The sequence below is a fragment of the Drosophila melanogaster genome, chromosome 3R, assembly GCF_000001215.4.
Source record: "Drosophila melanogaster chromosome 3R".
NCBI classification, from domain to species: Eukaryota; Metazoa; Arthropoda; class Insecta; order Diptera; family Drosophilidae; genus Drosophila; species Drosophila melanogaster.
Window position 1 is genome coordinate 17073901 of NT_033777.3, and position 21947 is coordinate 17095847.

The 21947-nt window shown below is 45.4% G+C and overlaps 5 protein-coding genes across 18 annotated transcripts in view; 3 read left to right on the top strand and 2 right to left on the bottom strand.

The window, feature by feature from the left end:
• Positions 1-41: 41 nt before the first annotated feature.
• On the bottom strand, positions 42-6045 carry Keap1. Of its 3 annotated transcripts, none has more exons than NM_176508.3 (6): positions 5973-6045; positions 2677-2993; positions 2345-2602; positions 1603-2285; positions 1281-1486; positions 42-1216 (listed from the first exon to the last, which is right to left on the bottom strand). In NM_176508.3, exons 2-6 carry the CDS (start codon positions 2983-2985, stop codon positions 438-440), a joined length of 2235 nt encoding a protein of 744 aa, NP_788685.1. In that variant the 5' UTR covers positions 2986-2993; positions 5973-6045; the 3' UTR covers positions 42-437. The 3 variants fall into 3 exon arrangements, with proteins under 3 accessions (NP_788685.1, NP_650594.1, NP_732202.2); NM_142337.3 differs by having other exon boundaries at positions 5523-6045; NM_169744.3 differs by lacking the exon at positions 5973-6045 and adding an exon at positions 3918-4202.
• Positions 6046-6343: 298 nt separating this feature from the next.
• Positions 6344-10881, top strand: kuk (kugelkern). 3 transcript variants are annotated; one of them, NM_142338.3, is made up of 2 exons: positions 6344-6456; positions 8764-10881. In NM_142338.3, exon 2 carries the CDS (start codon positions 8797-8799, stop codon positions 10507-10509), a length of 1713 nt encoding a protein of 570 aa, NP_650595.1. In that variant the 5' UTR covers positions 6344-6456; positions 8764-8796; the 3' UTR covers positions 10510-10881. The 3 variants fall into 3 exon arrangements, with proteins under 3 accessions (NP_650595.1, NP_001247148.1, NP_732204.1); NM_001260219.1 differs by lacking the exon at positions 6344-6456 and adding an exon at positions 8046-8127; NM_169745.3 differs by lacking the exon at positions 6344-6456 and adding an exon at positions 8488-8607.
• A 731-nt stretch (positions 10882-11612) lies between these two features.
• GckIII (Germinal centre kinase III) lies at positions 11613-14088 on the top strand. Its single transcript, NM_142339.3, has one exon. It carries the CDS (start codon positions 11898-11900, stop codon positions 13824-13826), a length of 1929 nt encoding a protein of 642 aa, NP_650596.1. The 5' UTR covers positions 11613-11897; the 3' UTR covers positions 13827-14088.
• Positions 14089-14379: 291 nt separating this feature from the next.
• cal1 (chromosome alignment defect 1) lies at positions 14380-18038 on the top strand. Its single transcript, NM_142340.4, has 2 exons — positions 14380-14582; positions 14640-18038. Exons 1-2 carry the CDS (start codon positions 14502-14504, stop codon positions 17496-17498), a joined length of 2940 nt encoding a protein of 979 aa, NP_650597.2. The 5' UTR covers positions 14380-14501; the 3' UTR covers positions 17499-18038.
• Positions 17633-21947, bottom strand: part of cher (cheerio) — a 33857-nt gene continuing 29542 nt past the window's right edge. For 9 of the 10 annotated variants that reach the window (NM_001275728.1, NM_001275730.1, NM_001202309.1 and 6 more), the window contains 4 exons: positions 20709-20849; positions 20476-20645; positions 18387-20418; positions 17633-18324 (listed from right to left, as the gene is read on the bottom strand). In NM_001275728.1, the coding sequence (NP_001262657.2) occupies positions 18140-18324; positions 18387-20418; positions 20476-20645; positions 20709-20849 (2528 nt within the window). In that variant the 3' untranslated portion in view covers positions 17633-18139. Of the gene's footprint in view, positions 18325-18386; positions 20419-20475; positions 20646-20708; positions 20850-21463; positions 21648-21947 lie in introns of those variants that run through there. The other variant, NM_169746.3, reaches the window with a different exon arrangement.

Genomic DNA, 21947 nt, shown 5'->3' on the forward strand with positions numbered 1-21947 from the left:
AGGTTTGCACAAGATTAATAGCAAAAAGATTAAATAACTTTGTAAAATATGTTTGTTTTATTTTTCTTAAATTATTTGCTTTCTTTTCTTAAAACCTATTTTGGATGCGCATAATTCCTCTTCTTATCCTACGTTAAAAAAAGTACAATACGCAATCTATCAGTTTGGATACCTACAAAATACGTAAAATACGAACTTTCCTCCCACTAATCAACTATTAACCCTAATCAATCTTTTTAAAATGGGCTGACGAGCGCCAGTTATGTTATGGATGCCATAAAAACGGTTTGACTAATTATCACCTAGCGAACACACTAGTAAGTAATATTACAATGGAATGCTGCTTCTCAACATGGAATTCTAGGGGATACGATCAGGCTTTGTACAATGAATGATGTTTTTGGTTGAGGCTAAGCGTGAGGCTCGGATTCGTATTGTCATGTGGCTGCGCTCGTGAGTTTTCGCAGGCGACCTTCGATGTGATGGTGAAAAACTTTCGCTGCTGTGCTAAATAAACATTCTTTTTGTGCTTTTTTTAATTTATGCCGCATATCATTAGCATTTCTCTCATCATCTGTGAAAGACGCTGGTGGAGTTCTTCGAAATCTTTCCTGCATTCTGGACCAAGGACAGTTTGGATTGACTAGCTCCTCGGATCTAATGGCGGGAATTTGAAAACTATGGTGTTCTGCAGGAATATATGGTTTTATATCCATTTCCGAGTCACAATTGTTGCAGCCGCTCATTCCGTATGAAGTATGAAACTGCATATTGGACGCCGTCCCAGGATAATGTGGACTCCCACTGCCGTACGTGTTTTGTGGTGTATGAGCATTCCTTTCCCCGTTGTTACTTCCATCCGGGTGTGGGGCGTCACTATCTTCGTAGTCCATAAACGTGGTGGAACACGCCGGCTGATAAATAACCGCCGACGCATGACCCGATCTTCCCGATTTTAGTGGTGTTCCTGTTGTCCACGTATTTGTTCGTGGATCGTAGACCTCGACTATGGACAGAAAGTTGTTGCCATCGAATCCACCAATGGCGTACAGTTTTTCGTCCAGCGGAGTCAGCGAGAGAGCACTGCGTGCGATTTGAATTGGCGCAACCATGTCCCAGGTATCGTTTTCGGTATCATAACGCTCCACGGTGGCTAGTTGACGGGTGCCATCGAAGCCACCAACAACGTAGATGTACTGGTTAATTGCAGCAACACCTGATAGCAATTAAATCGGAACTTAGTTGGAAATTAGATAACAGGATGCGCCAGTCATTCTTACCCGCTCCACTGCGACCCGTTTGTAGTGGTGGCAAAAAACTCCACTCATTGTTCTCCGGATGGTAGCACTCCACGCTGGCCAAGCGCTCGTTTCCATCGAAACCTCCGATGGCATAAAGCAGACGGTTGACCACCACAACACCCACTCCCAAGCGCTTGGCATGCATCGGCTGTACAAGAGTCCAGCGATCCAAATCGGGGTCATAGCTGCAAGAGATTTAAATAAATAGGGTTTGCTAAACTATGTCGATAGAATAAACAACCAGAAAGGCTTTGTCAAATTAATTAAACTATTATCTATTGAAATGATGAACACTACTTACTATTCCACCGTGTTGTGGTACTCCATGCCGGCGGACCCGCCTACGGCGTACATCAGCTCGTCCATCACGGCCACGCCCACTCGATGGCGTGGCACGGACATGGGAGCGCACGGACGCCATGTTTCGGTGACTGCACTATAGCGATCCACCCAATCCGAGTCGTAGGAAGATCCAATGTTGTTATTTCTGCCTCCAACCGCATAGAACTTGCCCTTGAGAAAGGCGGCACCCAAACCAGATCTTGGAATGCGTAGATTTGCCAGTGTCGTCCACGTCATGTCGTCTACATTGTAGGCCTCCAGAATGTCCAGTGAGTGACGAAAAAAGCCACCGGCGACAAATATCATCCTTGTGGTGTTGGGGGTTCGTTCCTTGACTCCTGGACACTTGTGCAGCGTTAAGTCCTTAAAGATCTTGGCCAAATACTCCCGACAGGCGGGCACCTTTCGCAGAACATCGCAGTTTTTCATCTGCTCCTTGAGGAAGTTGGGCGTAAGGAACTGACAACGGACAGCGCCCAAAATGTGCTCCATTTTACAGTGTCGATTGTCCTCGTCGTATTTCACCCACTTTAGCACAGCGTTGTAAACCTCTCGCTCCTCCTGCACATTCAGTTCATCCCTTCGTATCAGGGCAATCAACTGATATGCCGAAAGCTGCAGGAATTCCTCCTCTTGGCACACCTTAGGGGAACTCAGTAGCTATAGTTTTGTGTACTCTTTTCATATCGTAAATAGGTTACCTGAGTGAAATTTCGCTCAATAAACACATTGGCCTTCTTTTGCAGCTCAACACAGCCGTGTTGCTCAGCAAAGTGGGCGATGCCAATGGCATTCGTGGGATCCAATTGGCGCTCCAGAAAGGCACAGCAGGCATCGATTACGTTTGGCACTTGGAACATGGTGGCCGCGGGCAGGAGTTGGCACACCGTTACCTCGGTCACACGTATTTGGCCGGTGTACATGAAGTAGAGGATGCGTGACATGGCCGTGGGACACACCTGTAACACCGAAACGGACGAACTGTTCATCCATTAAACCAACCAATTAAGGGCCGCGCTTGAGCTCAACTTACCCCTTGGAGCTGGACGCGCGACATCTCCGACTCCTTGAGTCCCCCCGTGAACATGGCCTTGAAGTAGGGCGATGCCGCCGACAGCACCACTTTGTGGGCGGGAAAGAGCTCCTTCTTCACCTCGAGTACCACGTCCGTGAGCATGCCGTGCGAACGCATCATGTACATCATCTTCAGGGCCTCCTTGGCGTAATTGGACATGCAGAAGGTCATGTCATCATCCGTAGCATCGTGATCATCTAGGGTCGAGTGCGCCGATCCGAATCGACCACCGCATGAGATGGAACAACTTTCCGAAGTGTTGCTCATCTCAGCCTCTGGAAAATCGAGGAATAGATCATATTGTAATTCCAGGACATATTTCAGAAAATATTCAATTAATTTTAATTATTTAACAATTAATTTAATAATAATTAATAATTATATTAAATAGTAATTAATTATTATTAATTATTATTAATCTTAAAACCAATACACGCCCTACAGTTGAGCCCTGTAACCCTTGTACCTCGTACCTCATCCATCGCAAATAGATCGACAATCAGCGCGGGCTATTTATTCTATTTTATTATCTAATCTGTTATGAATTTGCAAAAAAATTAAAAATGGCACTTTAAAGAAATCCTCCAAGTGTGAAATGACGTACTATATTATGGATATCCAAGATAACCGAAAGGTTAGATACGACCGACCTTTAATACGTTCTAGAAATTAAAGCGGTCATTTATTTTGTTTTTGAATGCGAATAAGTTGGTAAGTTTATGAGTTGGTAATTTGGTAAATTGGGCTTAAAGATTTATAAGCTCTCGATTAGAAAACTAAGATAAGATTAAGGTAAATTATCTGTTTATTTCAAGAACACTCTTTCGAATGGATACTACATTGCCAACCGGAATTTGCATTGTCAACACAAACCAGTTTCTTTCGCGATAATATTTCAAATGTCTCTAATTATTCAAACGTCCAAATCGAGCAATGCAACCTGGATAAGTGCCGTTTCACTCCATTAATTTTTATCATCTCACATTCAACTACAAGTGACTTCACTGTAGCACAATCTGGAATCGTTTTCGCCAATCATTGTGGGCTGTTTCAGAGAACTTGATTCGCAATGCGCACCGTCATGATCAGTGGTTTCTTTTTTTTTTACCAAAAGCACGCGTAGCGAAAATATCTGGCAAACTTGTTGCGAATTGAACTGTAGACCCAAGGTCAAATCCAGAACTTTAAAAAAAACCAACCTTCTGGGCGGCAGGGGTATCCCTTGTGGTTGGGCATGTCGGAGATGTGGGTCTCATATTGCATGGGCGAGTGCATTTGGGTTTGCATTTTGGCACTAATCTCGGATCGATAGGGATCCTTCACAGCTTCGTTAGTTCGGTAGAGATAGTTTCAATAATCAATAGTTTCGCAAACAAAGACTGAAAGTCCGTGTGAAAATGAAAGCGCGCGATCAGCTGCTTCTCCGCAAATCCGCTCCGGCGATCATGCGTGTGCCGTGGAGAGAGCCCGTCAACTGACTGCCGTGGTCTGCGTCTGCCCAGCCACAGAGCCCACCGAGACTTATCTCTCGCGGGGATGGTGGCGGAGTGGGGGGAGCGTTTCAAAGAGCGTTATCATGCTTACATATGTGTGTGTGTGCACACATGTGCCTGAGTTCTATGTGGCCCTTCCAGGTGAATACACTCCGTGTTGTGGCGATAAAAACTATATAATGCCATGAATGAAACGCACGGCCCGTGGGCGGTTTTTTGGACCGTAACGATGATGCTCACAAATCGTAACCGATGGCAAACATAATTGTTTACCATGTTTACCAGCAACAGGTTTTTGTATGGAGCCTCAGGCTACACAGCGTTTGCAAAAAAATTACGCGTGTCATGCAAGCAGTTAGGAATTTCGTTTTGTTCAAAAGATAGCTAAAATGTGTTCAAAGTCCGTGCCAAATGAACTATTGAATACAATCAAAACAAAAAGCTAAGCTAATTTCGTATGCGCATATCGTGGAATATGTTTAAAAGAGATTACGTCTCTCTATTTTTTATTGCATAGTATTTTAGTCATGATCGGAGTTCTGTCTTAAGGGAATTTCACAACATAAATGGCCATATACACAATATTGTACGGTATATCCGATTAATCATTGTTACCAAGCTCAATTGAAAAGGCAATAAATTTTGAAGTATCAAGTCATGTTCCCAAAACAATTTCAATTTATGAACGCCTTATACACATGACGATAGAAATATTAATATCACTGATACACACTTAAAAAAATTTTTCGCATTAAATGAAGTAACTACAATAATGAAATATTTTTTTTTTTCATTTAATAATATTAAGACACAAAACCCTTTCAAAGATTATCCTTTAATTTTATTATTTATTCTAGAGAAATGTTTACAAAACGTTTAAAATTTATCGTATGTTTTTCTTATCTGAATCACCAAATTAAAACCACTACATATGTACTACACAAATATTTTTGTTTAATCAGATAAGGGCAAAAGGGACTTCCCCCGCCAAAAATCCCATATAAGTATTATGGCGAATCAAACGTACTTTGGAAAATCCACGCCCTTTAATAACATTAGTTCATCAAAGTGCGGCTTTAAATTTCCGCATAAAGTGACGCTGAGTTGGTTGTTGGTAAATGAATGATAAAGGCAAAAACTGGACGAAATAGTGCCGAATCATGCTGAAGAGGCAAAACCTTACACACTGTCACAGTGGTACGTCGGTGTAGGTGAAAACAGCAGCGTAATCAGCACGGATGTTGGGGATGTGTGTTTGTGTGTTTGCAGGTACCGTTGAACTTTGCTTTCACATAAACAAATATTACTCACTTACATTGCTCTCCCTGGGGCGACAGCTGTCACCCTTGCACACACGTACGTACTGTACATACTATTTACATACATACACACACCCGCACTTCCAACGCCATGTGCCAAACAGCTGATAAAGGCCATTGAAACTGAACTCGAAAGAAGGCCACTTAAAACAAACCACTTTGTTGTAAGAGATTACCGCAATGCAGGACAAACATTTACACTTTATCACCAGGGATTTCAAGATCTCACAGATACTTCATATATTTATGTATATAACCACGTAAATCGGCTGGGAAAATACACCGTTAATTTCTCCCTTTGTTTCATTGAGGTTTTCACATGCAGATAAATGTACGATCGTAGACAAATAAAAGGTTTCCCAGCTGGAAACTAAACTATGCGAGGGTCATGCACTTTTTATGCCTTTTTTGCACTTTGTATGTTTTATTTACTGCTACTCACATCTGTATTTATTTATTTTGCCACTACACAACGATTTTTTCTACTCTTCTTCTTAAGGTAAACATGCAAGTGCTGGAAAACGCTCGACACTGAAAGCATGTAATGACAGGAGTTGCCAGATGTCCAACCAGCTGGTGGATATTTATAAAATAAATGGTATACATGATATTAAACCACATTTACAAACAATTTTAATTATTACAACTTTAAAGTTGGTTGTACTGTTTCACTATTCTGATAATTTTTTTTTTTTTTTTTTTACATATAGATGTAGAAATTCCAAGACGTGAACCATCGTGACTTATCGAAAGCAAAACGATGATCGGCAGCACGTGGTATTTCTCCGCGTGGTAGCTAAGGTCCCACTAGCGCGTTGGTTATAATTTGTTTGTATCGGCGTCGGTTGAATTGAAATCAGTTAATTTGTCGCAAAGTAATTTCTGTATAAGTATTAGCTGTGCTGCTAGAACTAGAACGCTACAAGGTGGGTGTGCTTATGTTTATATTGATTTACAAAAAGCTAAAATACTGCTGGTTTCGATGGGCACTGTCTGCGCATCCTTTTTGTTGCGGTAGGATAGTATAGCATACATACATAAATTTGTGCGCGTACAAAGGAATAATTCAAATGTTCAAAATGTGCGCAAAATATGAAGCAGCAGGCGTTAGAAACATCAGTTTTATTGCCCTGCAAAAGGGCTTTATTGCACCCCTCGCCCAAGAGCTCACATTTTTTTTCCTTTCTCCAAACAAATTATCGCCAATTGCGGCTGTCGCGCCGCCATTTTAAAAAACGAACGCGGTATCAGCCTCCTACAATTGCATGGTACAGTGGTGGCAAAGCATAGTGGACCAGGTCAAAAAACCTGGGATGTCGAAATATCAAACTATAGTTTATTTTTGTTTTCAATTATAAGTAGCTTGGAGAAGCATATCTAAATATATAGTACATACAATATTATCTACTGCAGCGTTACATCCTTGAATATCGTTTTCTGTATACAAATAAATAAGAGATTCAATAACACAATGGTAGCTATCTAAATATGTCTATCAAAATAGTAATGTTTGATTCAGATTTCTCTAGTCAAATATTTATTGCTTTTGTACTGTATGCAATATTTTGGCGCGCACTGTATGCCGCCTTTTCTTGCCCACTCACAGACAGTTTGTCGCTGCACATGTGTGGGTTTCTGATTTTTTTGTACTCTTCCTTTTGTTTGTTTTTTTTTGCCGATCCGATCGCAGCTTGTTCAAATTGATTAACTAGACTTGGAGCAGAACCGCCATTAACCACTCGACCATATAAAGAGGCATTTATGCTCGAGTTTAATCAACTCCGCGAAGCAAATATCAAAACAAACGACGAAAGGGCACTGCAATAACAGTGATAATTCCGCATAAAAGAGGGCTTGGCTATAAATACATGTGTGCCACACACTCACACACTCGCATCTGCATGGCAAACCTCGCAAAAACATTCATTCTCTTCATTTCTCATTTTTGCAGTCTTTCGCTGCAATTGTGTGCATTATTTTTTATGTATTTTGCGCAGCATCGTTCGTTGTCCGCAATTTTTCAGCATTCGCATTTCCACTTTCTAAAAACAAAATAAAAAGAAACCCGGTCAATGCAATTTCCTTCTAAGCGAATTCCCCGTTCCCTCCTTGCCCTACGTTTCTCTTAAATAAATGCACCTGGGTGCAACTAGTTTTGATACCCTCACAACAAGTATTGAGGTATACTGATCACAAAGGTATATTGAAACAAAAAAAATTTAAAGATACATATTTATATGACATTTTTATATGTTTCTCGCGCATTATTTGTTTGTATCCAATTTATTATTTATTAGATAACGTTTATTAGTCTTAAATTAGTAGTCAATATTTCTACTCAACAAAACCCACAAAAGTCTATAATCACAAAAAATCAGTCAAATGCCATTTAAATAATTGGTTAGAGTATGTAGCAATCCGGATAAAGTAAAATTGAACTTTCGCATTTATCTGGCATCGAGCTGTCTGGGAAAATTCCATCTCTTGGCATTCTAGACGAATTTCTTCACTTCAGCCGTTCTTACCCTTTCGTGTCATTTCACTTGCAAGGCGAGCGAAAACGGAAAACACACTGGGGCAACCAGCTTTGCGTGTTGGTCTGTATTTGTTAAGTTTGTGTCTCAGTTTGTTTTGAATGCATTTAATAGAACGGAAGCCAGTTAAAAATATGGGGGAAGTGAAAGCCACTCAAGCAGAAACAAACAAAAAAAAACATAGTCAGCGAGCAGAAAAACCGAAAATTCGAAGCAGAATTTTTTGAGCGAATTCGAAATTTAGAGGTAGAAATTAGCATATGGTTGACCGTTTATTCCCGGCAATTAACACATCCTAATCTCTGCACATATGTCCGTCATAAATGGCAGCTGCATCGGCAGGTAGATTGTCCATACTTCACGTACCTGCAATGAATAAGATTCCCCGTCTAGCTACTTAAACCGGGTCAGGATGAAGATACCTTAGAGTTAAGCTTCAGACTTGAATGTGTGCGGACGTGCTAGAAAATCAGAAATAAAACGCTTAGCGTAGAAAATATCAAAAACTGTGATTACATTCCCATACTGAACAGCAAATCTGTGGTAATTGGGTGGGGGTATTGATTTCATAGCCGGTTCTCGCAAGGAATGTGGTGTAAACAAACCGCAAATCAATTCGTGTTTACTTTTTTGTTTTCGTTTTCACAGCCCTCTGAAATCAACGAATAAAATATTCTCTTTGTTTGTGCTCCCTTGCAGAGATCGTGCAACGCATCGAAGGAAACCCAATCAATGTTAAGCAAAATGGCTAGCAACACAAGCGGCGGGGGAGGTACCACTTCAGGCACTGGAACGGGACGTCGTCTGCCACTCTCGCTGAGCGGCGGTTCCACCGTCACGCGCTTGCAGCAATCTTCTGGCAGCAACGGCCGCTCAAATAGCCCCCAAAATGGGAACAAAAAGATCACAGAGTCATTTTTGCCGGTAAAAAAGAGCAACCAACCGCGGACCACTTCGACTGGATCCACCGGATCCAGCCAGAACGGCGTAAGCAAGCCCACAAATGGCAAAGATAAGTCACAGAATGGCAGCTCAACAGGCAAAGACCAGAAGGTAGAGAAATCTAAAGATAAGTTGCCGGAAAAGAAGGCAAAGGAAGTGGGTGCCGAGAATAAGGATAAGGATGGCGCTGCCGAGATGACAGATATGGAGGTTGTGGTCGAAAATAAGCAAAAGGAGGTGGTATCCGAAAATAAGCAAAATGAGGTGGTATCTGAAAATAAGGAAGTGGTATCTGAAAATAAGGAGGTGGTATCCGAAAATAAGGAGGTGGCTTCCGAAAAAAAGGTGGTGGTAGCTGAAGTTCCCTCCGACAAAGACGACAACGGAGAGACCAAAAAAGATGATGCTACCGTTGAGAGTACTGCTCCTGCTTCTCAAACGCCTGCGGATGCTGCGGTAATCATCGATGAAGTAGTGTTTATTCCCGATCTCAGCACTCCTACTAAGGATCGCAAGTCTACACGCAAGTCGGGTAGCCAGCAAAAGTCACCCATCAGCAAGGCAAGCAACGCTTCGCCTGTCCAGAAGATAAAAACCGAAGCAGTTTCTTCATCGACATCGGGCTCTTTGACTCCACAAGAAGATGTCGATATGGAACCGCTACAAGTGGATGCCTCTCCCATACGCAGCGTCCACGGCAATTTGAATGCCGTGCCGACGGCTACATCCACGCCCGGACGCAGTCTCTTCAGTTTCCGTGGTAGCAACAAGCAAAGCACCGAGGTAGAGCTGGCTGCCCAGACTTCCAGCTCGCCGGCAGGAACTCCGGCTCGCACTTTCGCCCAGATCAGCGGCAGGCGTAGCATACGACCCATCGACTCACTGACGCCCTCGAAAATAGGCACCTACAGGTGCGGGAACAGCGATCTGGACACCTCGAACTGCACGAACGCAAGCATGAATGCCACAGTCGGATCAGAGATCCCCAACAGCTCGTCATTTTCATTTTCATTCTTTGGCCGTGGCCGCAAGCGTGAACGCACTCCCCCACCACTGACGGCCTCTCAGTCGACCAGTGACCTGGGCCACGACGTGGATATGTCGCCGCCAAAGCGCGCCCGCTTCGACTTGTTCAGCCTGAATTTGGCTTCTCCCTTTAGCTTGCTGCGCTCGAGATTCTCCAAGGCAACAATCGGTACTCCGACCCGTCTGCGTCTGGAGCCGAACAGTTCCGGCGTGGAGGAGCAACATCTGAACACATCTACGACTGGCGTACCAGAAGAGGTTGATGTGGAGGAGGAACAACCGGCCGAAGACGTGACCGTTGGTCAGGAGGCCGGAGCGGAGGAAATCCCCGCCAAGAAGGATGTCGAGGATAAGAACGTCAATGGCCAGGATGGCGACAAGGAGTCCAGCGATGGAGAAAACATTGACCCTGTTGTAGAGGTGGCTGATGTTGCCGCGGTCGCTGCCGAGGGCCGATCCATCTGCTCAATTATGTAATACAACAGGCCAGACCACATAATACCCTTCCCTTAGTTGATAAGATTGTCTTAGCATATCTGTTTCACCCTCTTTGGTAATTTATGTTCTGACGTAAAGTAACATGTTAAGAGAAAGTTTTATAGCTAGGACTCGTCGGGTCGTTTTTCGTCAGGAAAATCACCGTTCTGTCACAGATTCCTTGCTGGTTGTCTCCTCGCGAACTCCCGGGTCGCAGACAACCACCGACGAATCTGACGATCTGTACCCAGGCAAAAGTGGGTACCAACCGTAGAAAACCCATACTTGTAGTAATCTGTTTAAGAAATTTTTATATAAAACACATATTTGTGAAAGTCTTTTCGCCGAGTTCATGTATTGTTTCGCTATATCAAAAGAAAAAAAGAAAAATGTAACACATTTCATAAATAAAGTACATTAAAACGAAATATCTGAATTTTTGGTGTATGCATGGGTATTGAAGGCACTGCGATTTTCTTTTTCAGATATAAGTAACTTATGTGTTTTATGTATTAAAATAACCCATCAATTGCGATATTAAGCTTAAAGAAAATTATTTTGAATGATGTGAAATTGAATCCTTAGTGATGGCGAAAAAATCATTTTAGTTGCATCGTTTGGAAACCAGTTGTTTTTATTTATACTCGATAACTACATCCATTTACAATAAACTAAAAATGAGGGACTCGATGTAAATTCATTCTGCAACATTAAGTTTTTAGCGGGTATCGATGCAACGCTTTCCAATATTCAATATTATGTGGCAACGCTGCCAAATGGGTTTTGTAATTACAGAAGTGGGTAAAGAAATAAAATAGTTAACATCTAATATTTATATATTGTAAGCTTTGACACAAGTCGAATAGGAAAATAAATGAATAAGTTAATCTTATTTAAGCTTTTCGGAACTGCTAACGAGTTAAATAATCTTAGGGAAATTAATAACTATTATATTAGTGAAAGAATAAGAATTGCTCTGCCAGAGTTAAGAAAATACATACGAATCGTGAAATAAATATTATTACAATTAAAATAAAAAATTAATTTTAATATTTATTTTTCGGCTGGCGGCTCTAATCAACAGCTGGAAAGATATCGATATCGACAGGAGAATATCGATATTCAATCGGTATTCGATACTGCTGCGATACAGCAAAAAAAAGAGAGATTTCTCGGATTAGATGAGATACCAACGAAAAAATTATTAGTCAAGTGCCCCCGCAGAGTAGTTCAGCCACCAAATAGCCCGCAGAACAGTTCAGTCCAGTTGGGTCCAACACAAGCCAGTCGAGAGCCAGCGGAGTAACAAGGAAACCCGTGAATCCAGAAGGAGGTGGAGGAGGAGAGCCAGAAGCCACGAAGTGGGAAGTAGAAACCAGATAGGAAACATGTCCTGGACGGAGAAAGTCGATCCAGAGCTCATCTTCACCAAGCAGGAGCGCATCGGCAAGGGCTCCTTCGGCGAGGTGTTCAAGGGCATCGACAACCGCACCCAGCAAGTGGTGGCCATCAAGATCATCGATCTGGAGGAGGCCGAAGATGAGATCGACGACATCCAGCAGGAGATCATGGTGCTGTCGCAGTGCGACTCGCCGTACGTGACGAAGTACTATGGCAGCTTTCTTAAGGGCACCAAGTTATGGATCATCATGGAGTACCTGGGCGGTGGATCCGCCTTGGACCTCATGAAGGCCGGCTCCTTCGAGGAAATGCACATCGGGATCATATTGCGCGAAGTGCTTAAGGGCCTGGACTACCTGCACTCGGAGCGCAAGCTGCATCGCGACATCAAGGCGGCCAATGTTCTGTTGAGCGAACAGGGCGATGTCAAGCTGGCGGACTTTGGAGTCGCTGGCCAGCTGACCAACACCACATCCAAGAGGAACACCTTCGTGGGCACGCCCTTTTGGATGGCGCCCGAGGTGATCAAGCAGTCACAGTACGATGCCAAGGCGGACATCTGGTCGTTGGGCATCACGGCTATCGAACTGGCCAAGGGTGAGCCGCCCAATTCGGAGCTGCATCCGATGCGCGTGCTCTTCCTCATCCCCAAGAACAATCCACCCCAGCTGACGGGCAGCTATACCAAGTCTTTTAAGGACTTTGTGGAGGCCTGCCTAAACAAGGACCCGGAGAACAGGCCCACGGCCAAGGAGCTGCTCAAGTACCCGTTCATCAAGAAGGCCAAGAAGAACGCCTATCTGATTGACCTGATCGACCGCTTCAAGAAGTGGAAGGTCTCCAAGGGCGACGAAAGTGAGACGGAGTCTGAGAACTCTGACTCGGACTCGGACGCCAAGCAGGGCGGCAGCAGCCAGGATGAGCCCTGGATCATGACCGTCAAGGGCCTGCATATCAACAGTGCTCCGCGGGCGGGTGTCAACAGCTTCCAGTTGCAGGAGCACGAGCTAACCATGCAGAAGCTGATGCAGACCACACACTCGCCAGCCGGCGGTGGTGGCGTGCAAGCGTCCCCTGCTGCAAATGCATTATCGTCCTCTGTGTCCGCCGTGGCGGCGTCAGCTTCCTCCGTATCGGTCATTACAGCCAACGAAGGTGTCTCCTCTGCATCCGCCCTGCCCCCCCAGAACAGTCACGTCCACAACCACAACCACAACAACATTAACAACAATAACATCAGAAACTTGAGCAACAAGCATGCCACCACCACCATGCTGAACGCAGCTCCTCCGCCGAGCAGCGTCACAAGCTCGTCGTCGGCCAGTGAGCTGCAGCAGAAGCGTTCCAGCTCGAAGCCGGAGCTGCGCCAGTCGCGATCCGCCGCCCCTCTGGATCAAGTAGAGGATCGCCGTGCCTCTTTGGGCCTGCCATTGCAGTCGTCGGTTCCGACTCCATCGACGGCTGAGCAGCAGCAACAGCGCCGCAGCAGCCAACGTGAATCATTCCATGCAAATAACGCCGCGCTGGTTGCCAGCTGCAGCAGCAGTAGCAACAACCACAGCCACGAGGAGCATGTGGCCACCAACCATGCCAGCCATGTCAAGCACTCTGGGGCGGGACAACGCCTAGTCCAAACGAACAGCGCCTGTCTGAACAACTTCCTCTTCCCCGTGCTGAGCGACATCCAGCGAAAGTACTCCGGCGGAGGATCTGCAGGAAGCGGAGGATCAGGCGGCCGTAACATAGGCGTCGGCAGCGACATCGGCGACCTGAAGTCTGTGTTCGAGCTGGCCGAACGTTCCAGTCCGGGAGTGAGCGACCTATTTATGAAAGAGCTGATCCACATGCTCGTTCCTGGTTACTCGGAGACGCGAATCAATACGATCATGGACCGCGCCATACGCAACCGCAAGTAGCTGGCGAAGCCGTAGCAAATTCCGATTCCAAGCAGCCTATTTTAATATATACACAACTTTATTAACGACACCGAGACAACACAAACTGAAACGCTGGAGCAGACATATTCCGACATTTAGTGGCCAACAGAGGACCGGGAGCGATGTACATGTATTTCAATTGAACAGTTATTTAAGCATATAATATGTATTCGTTTGTTTATCTGCAATATTAATCTAATGTAAAACATATATAACTTCAAAATAAAAACCCCACAAAAATAAACAATTCGATTTTGGCGCGCTAATGCGAACTTGGCATCATTGGTGACTCCGAGTATTCATTTGATCTGGCAACGCTGGACGCTAGCGAAAAATGCAGTAAATAAAAAAATAAATAAATTGAATAAACAGGATATCGTTAAATAAATAATAATTATAATCAAAAAGCCGTGCAAATAGAACATCAAAACGACCTTATTGGAAATGAGGAACCCAAGTTTTCTATTTGTTTTATATAAATAAAAATGGGACGTGTTTAGTTAAGTCGCGTTTTGGTGTATTTTTTGGCGCCTTGGAGACGGTAACACCAGTGGCAACGCCATTTTTGTTGACTCTTTATTTTTGTGTTTTAAGATTTCTTTTAGTTTTTATAAATTTTAATCAAGTATTCCGTGAACTGATAACTACATAACCATGGCGAATGCGGTGGTGGACGAGGAAACACTGGAGGCAATGGTCTACGAGCGCTCTAAGGCCTGGTCCAGTAAAATGGCGGTGAGTCCGTAGAAACCCAAGTGGCGTCTCTTCTTGATGGACGATATTGTTTTATAGGATTTTGCCAGCCTGGAAGACGGCATGGAAATAGATGTGGCCGAGTTCGACAACTTGTTCCACGGCGAGGACGAGGACCCCGACCTGGATGACGTGGCAAAGGAGGCTGTGGAGGACAATGTGCCCGACGAGGCAAAGCTTGAAATGGGCCATATCAACGCCACCAGCGTTACAGAACTGACACTTATACTTTGCGCCAATGAGGATAACGAGGCAAAGGCGGAGATCGAGGAAATCCTTAATCAAACGGTGCCGGTGGTCGAGGAGCACAAGCGCAAGTGGCGGGAGGCGGGACTGGATCGCATTCTGGACACTTTTGATGAAAAGCAGATCGAACACCATGTGGGCCGCTGGATGCGAAGGCACAACAGCGTCTACCTGGAGGCCTCACCACCAAAGTACCTTCCACCGCACCACAACTCAATCTCAGACGAAAGCGACGAATCGATGCACTCCATCGACACGGCTCGCTACATCCAGCAGAGTCGTCGGCGCAATGCTCACATGACCAACAAGAACATGACCACCATTAAGATGTACCGTAAACACTCTCACAAACGAGACGAGTTGCGGGCAAAGTACGCCTATGGTGACGAGCAGGAGCATCGTCACCACATGCAGGCCGTGTTGCTTCGCCGACGTGAGAGGGAGCGCCAGCTTGCATATCTGGCGTCTACGCCGATGCAATGCGTCTACTCCAGCGGCCATCATATGAGACGCAAGAATCTGCGTAAGCGGCGCATAAACTCCTGGATGTTTGACTCGGCATCCAGCAGCGAGGAGGATACATCATTCGGCGGCTGCGACTGCCACTCCTGCCGGAGGCATTACGCTCTGTCTAGAAGTGTCTACCAGTCCTGCCCGTACGGCAGAGGTCAACGCGAGTATCACCACCGTCAGATGGCATCTCGAACCATGCACACCATGCGCCGCCAACACACCTTCGATATGGAAATGGACTTGAGACCAAGGCTGCCAGAGAACGAGTGTAGTTGCTGCAATAGTGACCGCCTATGCTCCAATGTCATTCACATTGCCAATAGCTCAACCGAAGAGTGGGTGGTGGAGAACAGAAGTAATCATTTGACCCAGGAGACACAGGAAAAGACTAGGAAGCAAAAGCACCAACCGATGGATGCCAGGAAAGTTAGTCATCAACCGGTATGCTCCAAAGGTCACGAACAAAAGCCACTGAGTTCGAAAGCTACCTCTGTTTCCAAATTGGTCTTATCGAAAGAAAAGTATATGCAAATGTTTGATAGTGAGTCTTCCGATGAAGATAACGCCTTGGCTAAAAAAGGATTGCTATGCTGTTCGGATAAAAAAAAAGGAATGACATTTCCAACTCCAAATGCCGCTGGTAAGATTACCCATCCTACTTCCTCGGCGAAGAAGGCTATAAGAAAAGAAGCGCGTCCCAATGGTTTGGCACAAATACAAGAAGAAGGGCCGACTGCAACGAACTCTCCAATTGAATCCACGTATCTTCCAGTTGCTCATATGAAAAGCGTATCTATTGACGGATCAAGTGGTACATCTGCAACATTTGAATCTCCAGCAAAGAAAGCGCCTAAGAGGGGTATTAGGGAAACTTCACCACTCAACGGAAATGAATTACAGCAGCTGATATCAACAATCCCTATAGCTGACGAAAAGGCATCGAGTCTTATGGAAAAAGTGGATAATTGTATTGGAAGAGAATCTTTCGACGACAGAAATAAGGATTTCATGCACATGGAGAACTCATCGACTAAGACTGCCGTTGAAAAGTCTACCAAACAGAAAAGGGTTTCTGGTAAAAAGTCCGAAATTCCAAAGAGTATTATTACTAACAACGAAATCCTGGAAAAAAACAGCACTGAAACCTTATCTGAAAAACAAGTTGCAGCTAAGGCAAAAAAGCAGTCAGTTAGAAAGACAGGTGCGACCGGAAAACCGTCTACTTCGAGATTGAAAAAGTCAGAAAAAACGAAAACAACTTCTTCTGTGACTTCGACTTCGAAGTTAGAGCAAGTCAGGGAAGAGGAGTCCGATGTATCATCAGAAGTACTGGCAAAACCTAAACCACAATGTTCAACTACGGCAAGCATTTTAAAGCAAGGTGGTGATGGGGCATCAAACTCGGAGGATGATCTGCAAATAGCCCTGGCTATGTCGAAGGCCACCTACAAGGAGGAACAACAGAAGCGCAAAAAAACGAAAAGGGAGCCATCTAATAAGCAGCCCCAATCACCTGCAGAGAAATCAATGACGGTATTCAACAATCAAAGCGTAGCGTGCAACTCCACAGCTCTGGCCAACGACACGGCTTGCTACCGCGTGCTTCCCAAGAGACGAGGAGTCAAGAGGGCAGCCGCTGTTAGCACTACGGAGGAGAAGACAGCGACGAACAGCTCGAGCTCCCCAACGAGCAGTTTGGAAGAGATGGGCAGCCCCACAGGCGGGGATCCTGACTGCACTGTAGTTACATCTACCACTGGCTGCGAACCGCCTGCAAGTGAACGACAAGAGATTCCAGCGACCATCAAGATCACCAAGCGCGGCATTCTGCTGCACAGCCCTTCCGCGCCGGAAGGCGCCAGCTTCACACTGACCGAGCAGGGACTCGGAAAGATTATTGGAGAACGTTGGGCCCGCAAGTACCTGAAGTACCACATCGGCAGTCGGAGCTTTGATAGCCGACACTCGGTTTACTATCAGCCGACTCCCCAACTCGCCGCAGCTCTCAGTGCACCGCAGGATGCGCAGAACATCGGGAACATCTCGGGCTCAAGTGCAAGCGATGATGACATCTTCGAGCAAATCAATCGATATGGAACGGTGTACAGCATACTCGAGAATAATTCCGGTGACAAGTAATTAAGTAGTTAGGTTTCATATTTCAGACCTATTTTTTAAATATATTAGGTTCATGTTTTGGTTGTACATGACGGATTTCTTGGTGGTGTTAAACACGTCCTTGCAAAAGAAATTATATAAGAAAAGTTGTATTTAGTTCATTTTTTTGTGTTTTGATTTATTTCACGTAAATTACATGATCGATAGTGATAATAGAAAACATAATACGTCATAATCATTTTAATCATCATAAATTTTTCGCTTAAGTATTAAATAATTGTTTAAGAGATTTATTCGCATTGCAATAGTAATTCTTGTGTGTCGAAGTTGTGCTTTAGTTCGTTTCCATGAAGTCTATCAAAATTCATATCGGCAATTGTTAATTTTATGTATTCACAAGAAAACAAATAAAACGTAAGATCAATTTAAAGAGTGAAAATGGCGCGTCGAAAAACAGAAGCTTCTTCCTTCCATGTATGTACAAATAACAAAAACTTACCTAAAATATGATGATAAATCAAGAAATTAAAATTAAACAAAGAGCGTTATGATGAAAACAAGAAACACACGACTTTTGACCCTGGAACATGCGCGCCCACACACATACACATGCGAAGCATATATCTACACGTACACATATGCCTGGCCGGCTATATAGCGCCCTACACATCGATCTGGAATGGGGAGCCGGGTATATGCTCCTCGCCCCACTTGATTAGGAGCACGTACTGGCCGCGATCGCGCACCAGATACTGCACATTATAGTTGTTGTGGCCAGCGTGCTTCACGTGGAACTCCTCGCAGGGTCCCTTTGGTCCGTACATGCCCACGTACAGGATGTTGTTGCCTTTTAACAAAAGCAGGATATATTATAACATCAAGTTTAAAATGGGTATGAATATTACTCACCCGCATCGGTGGCGCTGATGCTGAACTGGTTCTGCTTGCCAATGTAGGCCTTCTTCAGGCCCATACCCTTGGACACCACCTTGCTGGCATCCGACTTAAAGGTGGGCAGATGGACGCCCGTGTTCTTGCCTCCTTTGGCCACCTTCTGCACGGTCTCCACGATCACCGTGGACGTCTCCTGGGCGCCCTCATCCGCTAACTTGTCGCCGGTAGCGTTCACCTTGAATGGCGAGCCCACGATGTGCATGTTGTTGTACTTGACCGTGATGTAGTGCTCGCCGGGCAGGAGCGGGGTGTAGCGGACCTTGTAGCCCTCCTCAACCTCTGTGCAGTCCATGGCCACCTTGGAGGGTCCATCGATGGAGACGGCCAACGTGCCAACGCCGGCGTTGCAGGTGTTGATGATGAAGTCGGCCTTGTGTCCAGTCTTCACTTCGTCCAATCCATTGCCGCTGGCGTGCACGGCAGCTGGATCGGCCACATCCTTGCCCACCTTGATCCTGAATGGAGAGTCGGGTATGTGGACGCCGTTGAACTTGACGTGGATGGCATGGATTCCGTTCTCGCGTGGATAGAATCGCACCGAGTACATCTCGCCGTCGATCACCTGGATGAAGCAATCATCGTCCGTTCCGGATGGAGCCACAATCTTGGCATCCAGCTCACCCTTGGCACCGTTCTTGCGGACCATGAATTGGTAGGGAGCGTCCGCCTGGATGTTACCCTGCGGGAACTGCTGAACCTCCAGCTTGTGGGCATCACCCGCATCCGGGGAGACGTACACCTTGAATGGTGAGTCGGGTATGTGGCGATCGTTGAATTTCAGGCCCACGCGGTACTCTCCCGGTTCGGTGACCTTGTACGACACATCGCAGCTGCCGTCCTTGCGGTCCTTAAACTCGATGTCAGCCTTGCTGGGACCTTCCACGGAAATGGCCAGGGAACCACCGCCTGCCTCGCGGGTCCACACATTGAACTCGGCCGCCTCTCCGACAACACCTCGCTCCAGACCAGAGCCTCCAGCCTTAACAAGATGGCTGCCGGAGTCGCGCAGTGGTCCCACGGTGAACTGGAACGGTGATCCGGGTATGTGCATCTCGGAATAGCGCACCGACACCGTGTGCACGCCCAACTCCTTGGGCACAAAGTGCACTGCGTAGAGGCCATCCTCCACCTCTTGGATCTCCGCATCCTCGGTCACGTTGCTAGGCGAGGTGACACAGGCGGCCAGATCGAACGAGGTAATGCCCGGCATCTTGAATGTCAGCTTGCACTGGCTTCCGATTTCCGTGATTGGAACAGCATCGCGCTCCCGCTGGATCTTCTCGCGCTTGCGGTTGCTGCCCTCGCCGGCAACCTTGACGGTGAAAGGAGAACCCTCCACGTGGTGATCGGCGAACTTCAGGTTAACAATGTAGTAGCCCGGCTCAGTGGGCTTGTACGAGATGTTGAGAGTACCGTCATCCTTATCCGTGCACTGGATCTCAGCCTTGCTGGGACCCTCAATGGAGACCGAAAGACCACCGAAGCCGGCGTTCCTCGTGTCCACGGAGAAGATGTTGTCGGCATGGGTTTGACCCTCCTTGAGGCCAGTTCCGCTAACCTTGACCTTCTTGGCGTCGCCCACCTCGCGCTCGCAGACAGTCACCTTAAATGGTGAGTTGTTGATGTGCTTGCCCAGACGCTTCACCGACACCAGATGCTCGCCAATCTCGCGGGGCGTGAACGAGATGCCAATGTTGCCAGTGGGCATGCGCTTCAGGAAGCAGGGCTCCTCCAGGCCACTGGGCGCCTGGATCGAGGCGTTCAAAGCGCGCAGATCGTCATCGGTAATGTCGCCGGGCATGGTCACTTCGGAGCAGGAGCCAACCGAGATCTGGTTGCGCTTGCGACCCTCGCCGGTGATCTTGGCGAAGTACGGCGATCCCTTGATGTGCTTATCGCCGAAGCGAACGGACACCTGGTACTCGCCAGGAGCAGTGGGCAGGTATTGCACAGATACAGTGCCGTCTTTGTTGTCATGGTAGTTGATCTGCAAAGTTGGTATTTATAAGTAAAATGTTTGTGTCCTGGCAAGGATATCTCTTACGTCAGCCTTGCTGGGTCCTTCGACGGCCATGGTCAGGCCACCGGCGCTGGCTCCCTTGGTGGAGATGGTAAAGTTGGCCGGCTCACCGGTGACTCCGTGGGTCAGGCCGGGTCCGTAGGCAGTCACATAGCCGGAGGTGATCGAGTCAACGTGGAATTTGAAGGGAGATCCTGTTGGAAAACGAAAATTAGCATATTTATATTTTTAATACCTTAGATTTACTATCTATTTACCTTGCACGGGTTCTCCGTTGTATTTGACCACCAGCTCGTGGGATCCCTCCTCACGGGGATCGTACTTCACCGAGACGGTACCATCACGGTTGTCCTGGATCACGGGTTTGTCTACTTTACCGCTAGGCATTCTGACTTCAGCTAGAAGGGGATAACAAGTAAGCAAATCATTGTTAGTTGTCTTATTTATTAAAATTATTTTATTATTATATTATATTATAATAAAAATAAGCATTCTTTTTGTAAACTATAATGATAAATGGGAGAAAATCATCTAAAACTACTAGGATAATTTACGAAGAGCTAGTAAAGGAATCCAAATTTTCAAACCACTTCCATTATTCCAAAAAAAAGTACAGTAGACTTAAAAATACAGCCGATCGAAAACTGTATTGGATACAATTTAATGGATGTGTTTTGTATACTCTGAATTATGTCACTGAAGCATTTTTTAAATAACTTGCGTGGGCGAGCGCCACAAGTTTGAAAAAATCATAATTTCATTTTTATGTTCTTCGAATATTTGTGCCATTTTTTATTCCACAAAGTCTATTTCTGTTTTTTGCACAGATCGAAGATCGTGTTGTTCTTGTTGCCGTTGTCCCAGCGAAAAGTAAATTAATTGGACCGAATGTTCTTTTCCTCGAGAAATTCCAAAAGTTTTTATAAGTTTTCAAGCAGGATATCATATAACTATGGAACGTTCTAGCTTATTAGACAATTAATCATTCGTATTTTCACAGCACTCCACATACTTTTCCTCTGCTAGAGAGACACACCCACAAATATATAGGTAAGCGAAATTCTCGGTTGGATGAGTATCCTTGTTTAAAAATCCTTTTCCACTTGGTCGAGACCTGGAGTCCAAATCACTTCTCAACTGAACGAATGCTGCGCATCGACTGAGTGGCCAGTAATCTTTTGGCTTTCCAAAGAAATTTCCACCAACGCCTACAATTGCTTTTATACTTTCCCACGCCATCAAGCTAGAAAAATAAAAACAACATCGTTCCTGAATTCCGCTGAGGTCAAATATAGGACACTCTTCTTATGTATTTCCCACTCACATACATATGTATGTACGGGATCCACATAGAACATAGCATACCACATCCATTAGTTTTCACATCTCTCTTACCCATCCAGAAGTACATATATATGTCACAAATGCATAAAACCTATTTATATATCCATATCTATCTACCTATGTGCTGGAACTATCAATATGGACGAACTTTA

Coding starts and splice junctions, on each gene's coding strand:
- Keap1 (NM_169744.3), bottom strand. CDS start 4,005: ATGCAAACCCAAATGCACTCGCCCATGCAATATGAGACCCACATCTCC. Junction 2,286..2,344: donor TTGAGCGAAATTTCACTCAG/GTAACCTATTTA, acceptor AGTTCCCCTAAG/GTGTGCCAAGAGGAGGAATT. Junction 1,487..1,602: donor TACCACAACACGGTGGAATA/GTAAGTAGTGTT, acceptor AATCTCTTGCAG/CTATGACCCCGATTTGGATC.
- kuk (NM_142338.3), top strand. CDS start 8,797: ATGTTAAGCAAAATGGCTAGCAACACAAGCGGCGGGGGAGGTACCACT.
- GckIII (NM_142339.3), top strand. CDS start 11,898: ATGTCCTGGACGGAGAAAGTCGATCCAGAGCTCATCTTCACCAAGCAG.
- cal1 (NM_142340.4), top strand. CDS start 14,502: ATGGCGAATGCGGTGGTGGACGAGGAAACACTGGAGGCAATGGTCTAC. Junction 14,583..14,639: donor CCTGGTCCAGTAAAATGGCG/GTGAGTCCGTAG, acceptor ATTGTTTTATAG/GATTTTGCCAGCCTGGAAGA.